At 41.3% G+C, this 14,985-nt stretch overlaps 1 protein-coding gene across 10 annotated transcripts in view; it reads left to right on the top strand.

Moving 5' to 3' along the window:
* ATG10 (autophagy related 10) overlaps positions 1-13,253 on the top strand; it is a 599,909-nt gene extending 586,656 nt beyond the window's left edge. For 9 of the 10 annotated variants that reach the window (XM_029573980.1, XM_029573954.1, XM_029573973.1 and 6 more), the window contains 2 exons: positions 2,955-3,082; positions 12,138-13,253. In XM_029573980.1, coding sequence (XP_029429840.1) covers positions 2,955-3,066 — 112 coding nt within the window. In that variant the 3' untranslated portion in view covers positions 3,067-3,082; positions 12,138-13,253. Of the gene's footprint in view, positions 1-2,954; positions 3,083-5,918; positions 5,922-12,137 lie in introns of all 10 variants that reach the window. The other variant, XM_029573937.1, reaches the window with a different exon arrangement.
* The last annotated feature ends 1,732 nt before the right edge of the window (positions 13,254-14,985 follow it).

The raw sequence follows: 14,985 nt of genomic DNA, 5'->3' as shown, positions 1-14,985 counted from the left end.
CAGGCTGTGTAGGGCGCCTGAGGGACCTTGCTCACCTTGTCTCGTCTCCTATGTTCCAAGCTCCCCCTCTTGTCTTCAGAGTTCCAAGCTCCATGTCTTGCCTCTGGACTTCCAAGCCCCAGTCCCAGACTAGGCTTAGTCCTACCGCAAGGGCACACTTCCCTCATCCCGCGCTGGGGAGTGCCTCCTAGCGCTCTCCACCACCGCAGCCCAACAGATTCGCCATGGCCTCCGAGCATTCCATGCTCAAGGCTGCCCACAGCGCAACATTAGCTCTCCAGTTGTATTTTTCAGACTTGCCATTCATATACAGACATTTTAAAGTATTGTATTTCTGTTTTTATATGTACCCACAACCTGCTTATTATTAGATGATACATGCAATTTGTAGTCCGTTTTATCTGCACACTCTGTATTTAAATACATCTGGGTTTTTCATCTTTTGCAGCCACCTCTCTTTTGGGACATTCTAACTTACTTGCTTTGCCAGTAACCTTTGAAGATACCTCCCTCCAAACCATGCACTTCTGAGTAATTGACAGCTTTCCCCCATGTTCTAGTTTGAAAGCTGTCTTATCTCTTTTTTAAAAGTTAGTACCAGCTAATGTTCCCAGGTTCCTCACAAACCTAAAACCCTCTTCCCGGCACCATCATCTCATCCACATATTGAGACTCTGGAACTTGGCCTGCCTCTGGGTTTCTGCGTGTATAATTTCTGAAAATGCAACCCTGAGGTTCTAGATTTCAATTTCCTATCTAAGGCCTGGATTTATCAAAATGCACTAAATATCGCATGCGATAGAAAAAGGGGCATGTTTTATGGTAATAGGCAGTTTATCGCAATTTGCGCTAATACCTATGCGAAGCGCTAAGTTACCGCAAATTTGGGTACCCATTTACTGTTCCCCAACCAGAGCTGCTATGGAGTGAGTCCTCTGCCTTTCTCCCCAGCCCCCCTAGTTTTCCCTATCTTCACTGGAATATACACCAATTGTCCTTATGTTTATATGTTGCATATATAGTTATATGTATATTTTATTCTGTAATGAAGTTTTTCTACTCTATTGGTTGTAAATGTTCCCTGTTTCAAACGTTGCAAATGTTCCTTGTATCGCTCCTAGCGAATGTTTCTGTTGCACTGTAAACCGGTGTGATCTGTATACTTTTTTCAGGAATGTCGGTATATAAGAATTTAAAATAAATATATTGAGATAACTTTTTTGCACTTTGAGATAAGTGCCAGAATTGTGGTATTTCCTATATATAACCACTGGGGGGACCATGTTTACTATGAGAGAGAGAGAGAGAGAGAGAGAGAGAGAGAGAGAGAAAGAAAGAAGCCATAATGCCCTAACACTAGATAGGTATTCATATCTGTATGGGAGGCCCACCTAGTAACTCGAGGTGAGGTTTAGGTATTAGTGTTGGGGTAAGGGGCCACTTTGACATTCAATGTGAGGCGTATAAACAGAACAGTGCTCTCTCGTGAAGATTTGATGACCCTCGGAGTGAGGAAACTCACTCAAATATGATATTTGTGCAATGTTCTCTCAACCTAGCTTGATGTTACCAAGGTAGAGAGTCCATCAAGCTAGGTTGAGAGAACATTAAATATCATCTCTGAGTGAATTTCTCTCTCTCTCTCTGGATAGCTAGGCCGGTGCTCCGGGAGCTTCAATACTACTAAAACAGGCATTGGAGAACACATCGCAAAATGCGATAAAACCTTAATGCAACCTACGCACGCCTTAACGCTACTGAAAAAGGTGTAGCTAAAAATCAGCGTTAAAGCCGTGCGATAGAGCTTTGCAAAATGGTAAACCCAGCCCACTCCCGCCCCTAACTCCTCCTCTTTTTCGGATTTGCATCGCACCATACATTATGGTGCTATCACATGCGCTAAGGGGTTTTCGCATGCGTTAAAGGTGCTTAATGCATGCGAAAATGTCTTAACGCATGCGAAAACGCCATATAGCATTTTGATAAATGACCCTATAGGAGCCTAAATATAGCCTCCAGAACCTCCCTCCAGCATCTTCCTATGTTATTGGTACCCACATGTACAATGACAGCTGGCTTCTCCCCAGCACTCTCGAAAATCTTATCTAGGTGGCATATGAGTTCTGCTACCTTCGCATCAGGCAGGCAAGATACCAAACGATCCTCACACCCACCAGCCAACCAGCTATCTAATTTCCTAATGATCAAATCACCCACTACAATGGCCATCCTTATCCCTTCCTTTCTGGTGACAGCTACCCAGAGACACATCCTTGGTGCAGTAGGAGAAAGCATCACCCAGAGGACAGGTCCTAGCTACAGGATCATTTCCTGTCACACCAAGCTGGTTGGCACTTGCCCATTCCTTTATTTCTGATAAAAGCTTGTATAGTTAAATGATTATATATTTAAATTAGCATTCACTAAAGACTGCTGTCAAATGTTGTTTTAACCTAGGATTCCATCTGAAGCTGTAGATCACGGTTTTCAACCCGCTCCCCAGGTACTCCTTATCCCAAGGATGGCCCACCCCAGTCCTCAAGAGCCACAAGCAAGCCTGGTTTTCAGGATATCCACAATGACTATGCATAAGATAGATTTGCATACATTGTCTCCTTTTATGCAAATATCTTATTCTTATTCATTATGGATATCCTGAAAACCAGGCCTATTTGTGGCTTTTGAGTACCAGTGTTGGCAACCCCTGCCCTAGACCAGTGTTTCTAAATACAGGCATCAGGGCACACCTAGCCGCTTAGGTTTTCAGGATATTTACAGTCAATATGAAAGAGATAGATTTGCATGTACTGCCTCCATTGTAATTGTTTTCAAAATTGTTAAATAAATAAATGAATGGATGTAGGAGGACTTTGAATTAAATTTAAGTTTTAGTTGACAATTGGTAATCTATTGCATTTACAGTTTCCTTTTCTTATGTCTTTTTTTTCTTTTAGATATGCCAACTACATTACTTCCTGGCTGAGTATAGTAGGACCCATTGTTGGACTAAATCTGCCTTTAAGTTATGGAGTACCAGCATCTGAGTATAGCTCAAATGCACAATGAGTTAAAAAAAAAAAAGGTATTATATTTAATATTTTATTATTCAATTTTTACTCTGATTTGAAAAATTGCCTTTTTCTTTAAAAAAGTCAAAGCGATGTACAATTTAAACCATAGCAATAAATAATAATAAAAAGTCTATATAAAATAAGATAATATAAAATGAGATAACATTAACAAACTGTAAACAATAGAAAATAGAGAAGTTAAATAATTACATAACTAAAATAAACAACACAAATCCATTTAAAGCATAAAATTAAATATATTAATAAAAGCCAGAATAATAAAATAACTGCAGACAAACAGATTACTAAGAAGACAAAACAATGTTTCCTTTTAAAATAACTGTTAAGGTTCAAAAAATTTAGATAATTTTACAAACTCTTTCTCAGTGCATAAAGATAAAAGAAGTGAATTCCATAAATATTGAGTTAAGTAAGAGAAACTAAGGACCCAATTCATTACGGTTTTTCCCCATAGAAACAAAATGGGAGAAAACGTTTAATAAATGATCCCTTAAGTTCTTTTTTCTTCTCTAACTGGACATCTTTATGAGTAGGTAACCTTAGTAGTTTTTGCTGTGAGGAAAGGAGGATTCTGGAGAAGGGTGTATGTGATTATATAATTTGAAAGATAGGGATGAGTAGCCCAGTGAAATGCTTTGGAGCCTATTAATAAAGTGCCCAGCTTAATGAGCGGTTGGACGCGTGTTTTGGATGAGTGCCCAAAACCCCTGATGCAATACGAGCATCAGCGTGTCCAAAACATGCAGCTAATAGCGCTCATCAAATGTAAATTCCATTAGATGAGGCTATTTGCTATTACCCCCGCGATGCAACAAACTATCGCTCGCCTAACATGCCCTTGTTAACGCAACAAATATAACGTCAGCCCCGGAACTGGCGTTAAGCCTTGCCGCATATCAAGGGCTCACAAAAAAACAGAAAAATCCTGCTTTCTGTGGTGCTCCTACTTAGTCTCGCGACAATACTAAGTTAGAGGAATCACAGAAAAATTGTATCATGACAAAATGAAAAAAGGGGGAAACAAATTCTGGGCACACAATATACAGTCACAATTGACATGTTCAGGCACTCATTAACTGGGATTAATTGAGATATCGAACTAAGGTCAGTACTGGCTATTATTGGTAAATCAGCTTCATAAAAATAAGAGCTAAAGGCTCTGGATTAACATAGCCAGCGGGGAAATGAATACATTAAAAAGGGTAGGGGATAAAACAGAGGTTTGTGGAACTACACATGTAAGTAAATGAGAGCTGGAAGTGTTGGAATTCCAATCTATTGAAAAGCTTCTGTCAGTGAGAAATGAAATAAACCACTCAAGTGCACTTTCACAGACACCAAGTGTCTGAAGTCAAAAGTATCCGGAAGTCAAGAGATCGATAACTGATGGTGTTTAGTGTGAAATGCAGCCGTCACCCTTCCCACTCCCCAATAACCAGTTGTTCATCCCTTTCCGGGATGGGGATCACTGTATTGCATTTGATTTTTACCCTCTATTATATTCATTAGATGTAGCAAATTTGGTCTCGATTTTCACAGCCTGGGTAGAAGTGATTGTTACAGAATAGATTAGCAGAAAGTCCAGACCACCAGTCCTAACTGTGCTCCCCACCTCTGCTCCCGTTCCCGAACAGGCCTCAGCAGTGAGGCAACAGTTGTAAAAATAGGGCCATTCAGACCACAGTCCACTCTTCCTTACCCTTCTACAACACCTCCTCCACTTTAGCACTGGATGACACCTCCATACTCTGAAACAGGAGAGGAGCAGGACACGGCTGCCATCTCTCCCTCTACAGCCACTGTTACTCATTCCTTCAACCCACATTTGTCATTGTCCCAGCCTCCTGTGCTTTGGTTGTTTCTCCATCCCCACACCCTTGTGGTGGCACATTTGTGTGACAGTAATACCCCTCCCCACACCAAAATAAAACTTCACCTCACTCCCCACAAAAAGATGCACTCTACCGTCACATCCTGTTCTCCACCTCCACCCCTAGTGCTTCTGGTAATGTTCTGTACCTCCTCACCTGATCTCCAGCAACATGCTCCATTTTTTTTATACCACTTCCCACACAAAATGATCTAATCTCTCACTTGGCTATCCCTGCCACCCTGGTGCCTGCCCCTCTTCACCTACCAATCCTCCTCCCTCAGCACTGCTCAATATCTTCAACATACCCCTTGAGGAAACACCTCTTCATCCCCCTGTCCTCCTGCCTCTGGTGTTACACATGTTCTACATCCCCCTTCATGTATCTTTCACACACATCTCCTTAATTCCCCATCATGACAGTCCATACCACTGTCCCCCAGCATCACTCCTCCTCCACAGCCCCCCTCCCCCAGTTACACTCCTCTTCACCCTTATATTGTTCATCTGATCTAATAGAATATGGAACATAGAATATGAGAGCAGAAAAAGCCTAGAAAAATAAAGCAAATCCAGATACTCCTTACAGATAAAATCTTTCAGTCTTTATTCTTAGTAATCTGCATACCTACATGCAAACGTTTCATTTCCAAAACAGAACTTTCATGAGGGCTGATGGTATTATATGTTGGAAGGAATAAATACTTTGTCTCAGCATCGTCCTCCTATTCCTCTGGTTTTGCTAGTAATGTCATCAGCATGCACACAATAACTCATGCTATTGTTACCACAGTGGTCATACAAACTACCTCTAAACAAAACACCACAAGTGTTTATATGTAAATACCGTTTGTATTCCCATTGTAAGTTCTAAAATATAACACAATGATTTATTCATGGTCACAGCTAAAAAAGATTTTCTATTTTAAATATAAAGGAAATATTAAAACAGGTAGAAGGTGGAACATTGTAAATAGCCTCAGTTCTTTTGTTTCCCTAGTGCTGCGGTGTTGTCGATCTGCACAGTTCAACATCCCATGCCTACATTTTTTGGGCAGAACCATCGCTCCTATAATCATGCCAGATCCCCCAAAAGAGTAAAAGTCCCATCTCCCTCCATGTTCCCACCAGGTGCTGAAAACTTGGGAATTGTAATACACTCCAAGGAATAAGGGGAGACACATACAGATTAATTTTAACAGCAGCTCCTTTCATAAAAAGACAGTCATTCGAATGTGATTTCTTTTCAAAGTTATAATGATAATATCACACTGTCTTATTGCAGCACAACAATACTTGTAAAGAAAAGTTCATGGCTGGTATCTACTATCTGTAACTTCTCACCTAAATGTATAGCAGCTCAAATTTTCTGTCCTAAAAAAAAATGGTCACAATCTTTTTTCAAATAATATCATCAGATAGTCTGACTAAATAACCAACAATCAGGATGAACAATTTTCAGTTGAAATGAGTGTCTCAGCACTGTCCAAATCGCCACATAGATCAAGTACACAAAAGCTAGCTAATTTAGAGTATGAGACCTTCAGGCTATATTCTAACCATTCATCTTTATATAGAAACATTACATGTACCCTGAGTAGGCTCCCCCTTCTGAGAGTCTCAACCCATGAATAAATTTGGTTAGTCTGGTTAATTTCATAATATCCAGATTCAAGGAAGTATCAGAGATCCCAATCATTATTCAGTCCTTCAGGTCTCATTATTCCAAGTTTGAGAATCCAGTGCATTTCCCTCTGCATTAATGAACATGGTCATCACTGCACAAATGCCACTTAATTAAGTCAATAGCTTGTAGTTTCAGGGATTGAGCTGGATGTTTTATCTCATAAAAATGTTCCACTAATGGAATAGGTTTCTTTCCTGCCCTGATCATACTCTTGTTTTCATTGATTCTAGTTTTTAATCTCTTGTTTTGCTTTCCCAATCCACAAAGATAAATGTTTTTCGGTGAAGCCTCTGATTTAAATAAAAGTGAGGATTTTGGATCCAAGGCTATCTGGATGCAAGCATTATGTGAGTAAAGCAAGAAGATAAAAAAAGGATATGACAAATGAGATGAAAGAATACCATTGATATCTAAATTTAGTATTGCTGCTCAAATTCTAAATAGAATAATTTTGAGATAATGGTACATTCTGCAGAGAAGAATGTTTTTGATTAACAGTCTTCTCTTTAAAACAGAAGTAAACTTGAGAAATTAACAATGGCTGAACATCTAAGACAATCTTGTAGGAAAATAAGGATATTCTGTAACCTGTGGACTGCCACCTACTTTTTCCCCCCTCTTGTCTCTTCCTGACTGTGGGGGATGGGGGGGAAGAACTACAGAAACTGACCACTTGTTACCTCATATATATGCAATCTGAGCAGTGCAGGAAAGGAAACTCTTGGTCTCAGAATCAGACTTTTATTGATCAGACATTTCAGGCTTACAGTTAGAATAAGACAGAAAACTCATGACTCTGCAGTCCTTAACACAGCACAGGATTATACATATTAAAACTTTGTATCATTAGTGAACTCAGGGTGAACATCAGGTACTTTGACTTGCTTAGAGTGTATTGATAAATGTAGCTAGCTAACTACCCCCATAACTTTAGGAGATTACCTTTAGACTCACTCTGGAGAAGTTTCTATGGCTGTAGGTCCTGGAGGCAGTCTCTGCCGAAAGGGGCATGCATTCTTGGATCCTGTTGCTTGCTGAGCTAAGGAGGTTTGTCTGAGCCCTGGAGAAGAAAAGACAGGTTCGACACGAGTAGCCAGGTAATAGGCAGGACTTTCTTACATACAGCCTTCTAGGACACAGAAGCTCTTCTCCTTCATCGCAAGGAAGGACAGTGGTGATGTCTCGGCGTCATCTTCTGCTGATGCAAATGAACTTCTTCCGTTGGCCAGCTGCCCCTGAGCCCTCTCCCCTGCAGCTTTTAATAGGTAGGACATGCATATATAAGAGCTCATGCATAATCAAACAGGAGCATGAAAAAAGGGGCCCCTCTTTCCCATTGGGGTTGGGATGCATGATCTTGGTCCTGTGACATTTGGACCAGAGAGATGACTTGGTCACAGCAATTCACCTGCCTGATAAACTCATTCTTCTTGGATTGGTTGTTCTCGTTTTGAGGCAGATTTAGGTCCTACCCCTGACACATACACCTAGGTTGCTTCCTGTATTCCTTAGTTAAACAGGCAGATCAGATAACTTAGTCATGTATTGTTATTCTGGCCAAAGTTCCTCATCTGTGCATTTCTGCTAAAATACATTTATTTATTTATTTATTTATTTAAAATTTTTATATACCGACATTCATCCAGGATATCACATCGGTTCACAGTGTAACGCAAATATACGCCATGCATGGCGCTTTACATGGAACAGATAAAACATGTTAACAAGGGAATAAAGGGGTAAGAGAACATGGGATAAATTGCATTAAATATTAAACAAGAATTGCAATTATATACATATGTACAATGTTGAGAGAACTGAGAGAAAAGGGATTTGGGAATATTAGGGGGGGAGGGGGGAGTGGAGAGCAGAGGGGGGAGAAGAGGGGAGAAGGGGGCGGAAAGAAGAAGGATGGGGCAAAAGCAGGGTACCGAAAGGGGGGCGGTGGAAAGGCAGAGTGGAGATTAGGTGTATGCTTTGGCAAATAGCCAGGTCTTAATAGTCAGTGTCCATCATGTGGAGTCAGTATCATATATGGCTGCATACAGTAGTTAAACATCTGGAATCTCCCTACAAAATGATACCATGTATTTCATCACTAGCATTTAGAAAAGGTAATTTCAAATGGTTCAGATAGTGGAAACATGATTATTCAGGATTATTGTTGTCCCATATGGTGGAAAATATCATGAAATTAATGAACATAATGGGCTTATGTTAAGCGCGTAACCCTTAAAACACCCCCTGCACGCGCTGAGCCTATTTTGCATAGGCTCGGCGGCACGCGCAAGCCCCGGGATGCGCGTAAGTCCCGGGGCTTTGCAAAGGGGGCGTGTCTGGGGCGTATCGGGTGGGCGGCGCAAATTTCGGGGCGGGGCAGGAGGCATGTCAGGGGCGTGACACCGCACCCCCTTGTGCGCGCCGACCCCGGATTTTATAAGATACGCACGGCTACGCGCGTATCTTATAAAATCCGGCGTACTTTTGTTCGCGTGCGCGCTTAAGTTTATAAAATCTACCCCAATGTGATAGTGAATTTAGAACATGTCTTCTTAAATGACTGAGGTTTTCCCATGTTGGTTGTTCAGTCAGGCTGATATTTGAAAAGATGATTGTGACCATTTTTTTCAGTAAAGAAATTTTGTGCTGTTATTTATCTTAAATGAGAATTGTTAGACACAATGGATATTGGCCATGAACATTTTCTTTACAAGAATGATTTTGCTGGAATATGAGAGAATGTAACATTGTCATTTTGACTTTGCGAGAAATCACAGTTGAATGTTGTTTTTTGGGTTTTTTTATGAAAAGATCTGCTTCTTAAAATTACCTTTTATTATCTCCCTTATTTTAAGAAGATCTTTTATATCTGTGATCATGATCAATTCATTTCATTATATTCTAGAATTTGGCACGAATGGTGTTTCCGTATAAGGATGCTCTAAAACTTGTGCTAAAATGTGTTCGCTTTCACCCAGTAAACTTTTTTCTGTGCTCACTAAAATGGCACTTAAAGGGTGATGCACTGCTTTTTTTGTGCTCTTATTAAAATATGGCCTTCTTATCCAGTGTGCAAAATTAGTCTTCACGCTATCCCAAAACGCTTGGCATATATGTGATGCATTGTAAAAACCCCTATGCTAGCCAGCCCTTTCACTTTGGACTATTTACTATGGGAGATTTCATCCCCCCACAAAAGCGTATCGCCACCCCATCCTCAACACCAAGTCAAGAGCCACAGTGCCCTGATCCAGTCCCCCACCCCCCTGAATAGATGATCATTCTCATGGTGATCCTGTCTCCTCCTTCCCCCTTCCCCCAACCATCCAGACAAAAGATTTACCACACCTTCTTACTGCTCTCTGCTTCGAAGGAGGAGATTGGGGGGTGGGGGGTGGAGGGAAAGAGGAATTTAGATTCAGAGACAACCAACACAAGCCGTGACTTTTTTTACAGTCTGGAGTACTGATGCACTGACATTAAGGAAAAAATACAGGACTGCTTCTGTGGACAAGTCCATAAGAAAAGCATGTCAAGCAGCATGACTGGTGGTAACCTGCATGGTACGGAGGACATTACCTTGGGAAACTTTCTGGGCAGACTGGATAGACCATTGGACATTGGTACTTTTCTGCCGTCATTTCTATGTTTCCACCCTGACCAAAGACCAATGGGCTATGGTGCCCTGACTCAACTCTTTCTTCCCACCTGGCAAGGCCCCTGTCAGCCAACTCCTATCAAAGGGGTCCTGTAGAAGAGTGCATGACTTCTGTCTGCCCCCTGCTAACAAGTTTCAAAATGGCACCAGCTGACCTTTCATAGTACTTTGCTCTGTGTTGGGGTAGGCTGAGTGGGTGACCATGCCAGGAGAGATGGCAGGAAAAGCAGCTTCTTGATATTTTGTCTGGTGGGGGGGATAGGAGGCAGGGATGAGGGGTGCTTTGAGCCCACTGTGGCCAGGGTACACAGTAGATAAAAGCACTAGGGATGTGAATCGTTTTTGAACGATTAAAATTATCCTAAATCATTAGAGTGCACGATACAATACAAATGCCCCCGATTCATCGTCAGGGGCATTTGTATTGTATCGTTAAATAGGGCACGGGAATTATTTGGGGGAGGGCAGGAAAACCGGCACACCAAAACAACCCCTAAACCCACCCCGACCCTTTAAAACCAATTCCTTACCCTCCCCCACCCTCCCGAACCCCCCCCCCCCCAAAATGTTAAATTACCTGGTGGTCCAGTGTGGGGGGGGGGTCCCGGCGCGATCTCCCACTCTCGGGCCATCGGCGCCATTTTATGGCGCCGATGACCCGATAAAAAAAAAAAAACCACCCGACCCTTTAAATCGACCCCACCTGACCCCCCCAAAACCTTTTAAAATTACCTGGTGGTCCTGGGGGGCCTCGGGGAGAGATCCAGGGGGGCCTCGGGGAGAGGAGAGATCCAGGGGGGCCTCTGGGAGAGATTTCCCGTTCCCAGGCATCAGCTGTTCTAAAATAAAATGGCGCCGATGCCCCTTTGCCCTTACCATGTGACAGGGTATCCATGCCATTGGCCGGCCCCTGTCACATGGTAGGAGCACTGGATGGCCGGCGCCATCTTTAAAGATAGCACCGGCCATCTTTACTCATCAGCCCCCGCCGGCCATCTTTACTCATCAGCCCCTAGGGCTGATGAGAAAAGATGGCAGTGGCCATCCAGTGCTCCTGCCATGTGACAGGGGCCGGCCAATGGCACGGATATCCTGTCACATGGTAAGGGCAAAGGGGCATCGGCGCCATTTGTTTTTAGAACAGCTGGTGCCTGGGAACAGGAAATCGCTCTCAGAGGCCCCCCTGGATCTCTCCTCTCCCCGAGGCCCCCCTGGATCTCTCCCCGAGGCCCCCCTGGACCACCAGGTAATTTTAAAAGGTTTTGGGGGGGTCAGGAGGGTGGGGTCGATTTAAAGGGTCGGGTGGGGTTGTTTTTTTTAGCGGCGTGGGCCTCCCTAAAAAAAAAATTAGCAATGTGAATTGGAATCGGAAACGATTCCAATTCACATATCTTAATGATCAGATTTTTCCCCCCAGCCGAATCTGATCGTTAAGACGATCTGGCACACAATTCACATCTCTAAAAAGAACCATGGCCATTGATCATGTGTCCAGGGGAGTTCTATGTGGAAAATGAAATATTGGCATGTAGCTTATTAATACCAGAGTCGTTTTCTGTAAGGAGTACCTGAATCTTCTGTTTCTGTGATTGACCATCTGTTGGTTAATGAAGTTCATCAGCCATAGATTTGGAATGCCTGACAATATAAGCATATGCTTATATAGTTGATAGTTAGCAACTGTACTTGGATGTTTTGGCCGATAAAGACCACCAGCCTCATCTGGTCTGTGTATCTTAATATACCGTAGTTTTGTGATCTGTTGCAAAGGTGGTTTTAGTTATTGTGCTTTCTGCTCATGTTTTTCTTTTGTTTGGCTTTTTCTCTCAGGTACCTCAGAAGGATCTCAAAGATTGATGAGCCTTTATGCTAGAGCAGCCTTTTTACAGCTGAGTCCACACGGAAGCAGCCAAAGTTCAATCAATTGTGCAAAAGCTTTACAGTTCTGGACTTGGGCTTAATCTTACAGAAATCTTTCTGTTTTTGTTTGTTTGTTTAAATTTTGGCTGTTTGGGAGATCACATCTTTCATATGTATTGCACCTTCTAACAAAGGGAGGTCTAGCTGACAATTCATTCGTCACATTCATAGCTCAAGAAGGTAGCCTGGCCATACCATAATGCTATAGCAAGTTCCATGCACTGTTGCCAACTCATATTTGTGATTGCACAATGTGACTTTTACTGGTTTCTCAAGGGTCCTTCATCATTTATTGAAGAAAACATATACTACTCCTTTTTTCTGTTTTAATCCTACTAAGATTTCACTACTATGTGAATAAGAAAACTTGTCATACTTTGAGTATCTGAAAGTACTACACAAACATGTAGTCTAGAAAGCAATTTATCAGTTGGGCTATGAGCCCAATATTCAGCAGCCCGTGAAGTGGACACGTTTTCTGGCTACAGTTAGCTGGATAACTTTTCCGGGATTCAACAGAGCACTGCTGATTTCGTGCTCTGCTGAATATAGCCGGATAAAATCCTAGTTATCTGTGTAAAGTTATAGGGCTAAACTTAGGACTGCTCTCTAGCACGATCAGACTTGGCTGCTGAATGAGTTATCTGACTAATTCTGAATATCAGAGTTAGCTGGATAACTTAACACTTCCCTGGAATGCCTCCAAGTAACCTGGATAAGTTTTATTCCTATAACTATTTAGTTGGATAATGGAGAGGCGGTCAGGGCACTGTAATTGTAAAACCCTGAGGCTTGTCTGGCTAAGTCCCAAACTTAGCAGGACAAATCATTTGAATGCCCCCTGTCTTTCTAGTCATGATATGCAGAATTGTTATTCTGCTTAGGAAAACCTTCTGAGAGTGAAATACAGTCCAAGACATTAAAAATGCACTTTTCTTAACATTTCTTCTCATCTGTGGAATTTTACTTTGTAAGTCTGACAGTTTAAAACAATAATAATAAATGCTGGATGTTATGGAAGCTGGACTTGGTGAGTGGGTTCCATCCCCCTCTCTGGTTACTAGGGTACTTATGTGGTTGTGGTTGAACAGGCCTGAAGTGTATCTTTCTCTGGATAGGAATGACCAGTCCCCTCTGTGGTGGAATAAGTGAAGAACCAACTACTGGAAAACATCCAGGACTCCAAGGGTCCATTCCCAGGAAAAACAACTGACACTGGCAACAGTGCTGGGGGTTCCATTCTGTTTATATTTTTAGAGTCAATTATAATAAAACATCTCTTCTTAGCACCCCCTACAAATGTAATCACATAAACAAATATGGGATATTAAAGCTTAATTGGCTACATCTGATGTCCGGCAACTCCAAGCTAGGTTCTCTCCATTCTTTTGGCTGTAACTGTAAATATACTTGTGTACCATTATAATTTGGAATATTTTTATATCTCACATATATTATTTTTTAATTTTTTATATACAACTAAAACATCTTTTTTTTTTTTTTTTTTTAATGCAGCTAAAAACATCCATTCTTATTTTCATTTCCTCTCTCTCAATATTCAGGATCTCTTTGCAGGAAAAAATGATAACCATTTATTTTTAACTGGAGGGACTGCCTCCACTTCTTCTTTTGAAATATCCTGCTTAATTCCTGATGCCTGACACTGCCAGCATTTCGACGTAAATCATCTGCTTCAGGAGCTAGAGAGGCAACCCAACAGAGAGGCTCCAATAAAAGCAAACGTAGTCCATGTGCCTATATGTACAAAATCACCGAAGCTAATGATTTCCAAATTATCCCTAAGAACTGAAAAGCAGGTTCTTAATACAAACAAAAAACACACTTTGAAATGTCTGTATGCCAATGCCAGAAACCTAAGAAGTAAGATGGGAGAGTTAGAGTGTATACCAGCAAATGATGAGATTGACATAACTGGCATCACAGAGACTTGGTGGAAGGAGGATAACCAATGGGACAGTGCTATATCAGGGTACAAATTATATCACAATGATAGGAGGATCAACGTGGTGGGGGTGTGGCACTTTATGTCCGGGAGGGTATAGAGTCCAACAGGATAAAGATCATACAAGAGACTAAATGATCAGTAGAATCTATATGTGTAGAAATCCCGTGTGTTGGGTAAGAGTATAGTGATAGGAGTATACTACCATACACCTGGACAAAATGGTCAGACAGATGATGAAATGCTAAGAGAAATCAGGAAAGCTAATCAATTTGGCAGTGCAATAATAATGCGAGATTTCAATTACCACAATATTGACTGGGTAAATGTAAGATCAAGACGTGCTAGAGACATAAAGTTCCTGGATGTAATAAATGACTGCTTAAATGTGCTACTTGCTAACTTCATGGAATGTCCCCTAGTCCTTCTATTATTTGAAAGTGTAAATAACCGATTCATATCTTCTCGTTCAAGACCTCTCGTGATCTTAAACATGTTGCATTTAAAAAAAAATAACAAACCCAAAAGATGTTTTAGTTGCATATAAAAAAAAAAATCAAAAAATATGAGATGTAAAAAGATTCATAATTATAATGGTACACAAGTATATTTATGGTTACAGCCAAAAGAATGGCAAGTACCTAGCTTGAGGTTGGCGGACATCAGAGATAGCCAATTAGGCTTTAATACCCCATATTTGTTTATGTGATTTTTTTTTTTAGAGTCAACAACAGTCAAAACAAAATTCACATCCACAGAAATTCACATAGAGCTCGTTGCACTCCAATGAATTTA

Source organism: Rhinatrema bivittatum, chromosome 1, assembly GCF_901001135.1.
Source record: "Rhinatrema bivittatum chromosome 1, aRhiBiv1.1, whole genome shotgun sequence".
Taxonomy (NCBI): Eukaryota; Metazoa; Chordata; class Amphibia; order Gymnophiona; family Rhinatrematidae; genus Rhinatrema; species Rhinatrema bivittatum.
This window is presented reverse-complemented; position numbering and strand designations above follow the sequence as displayed.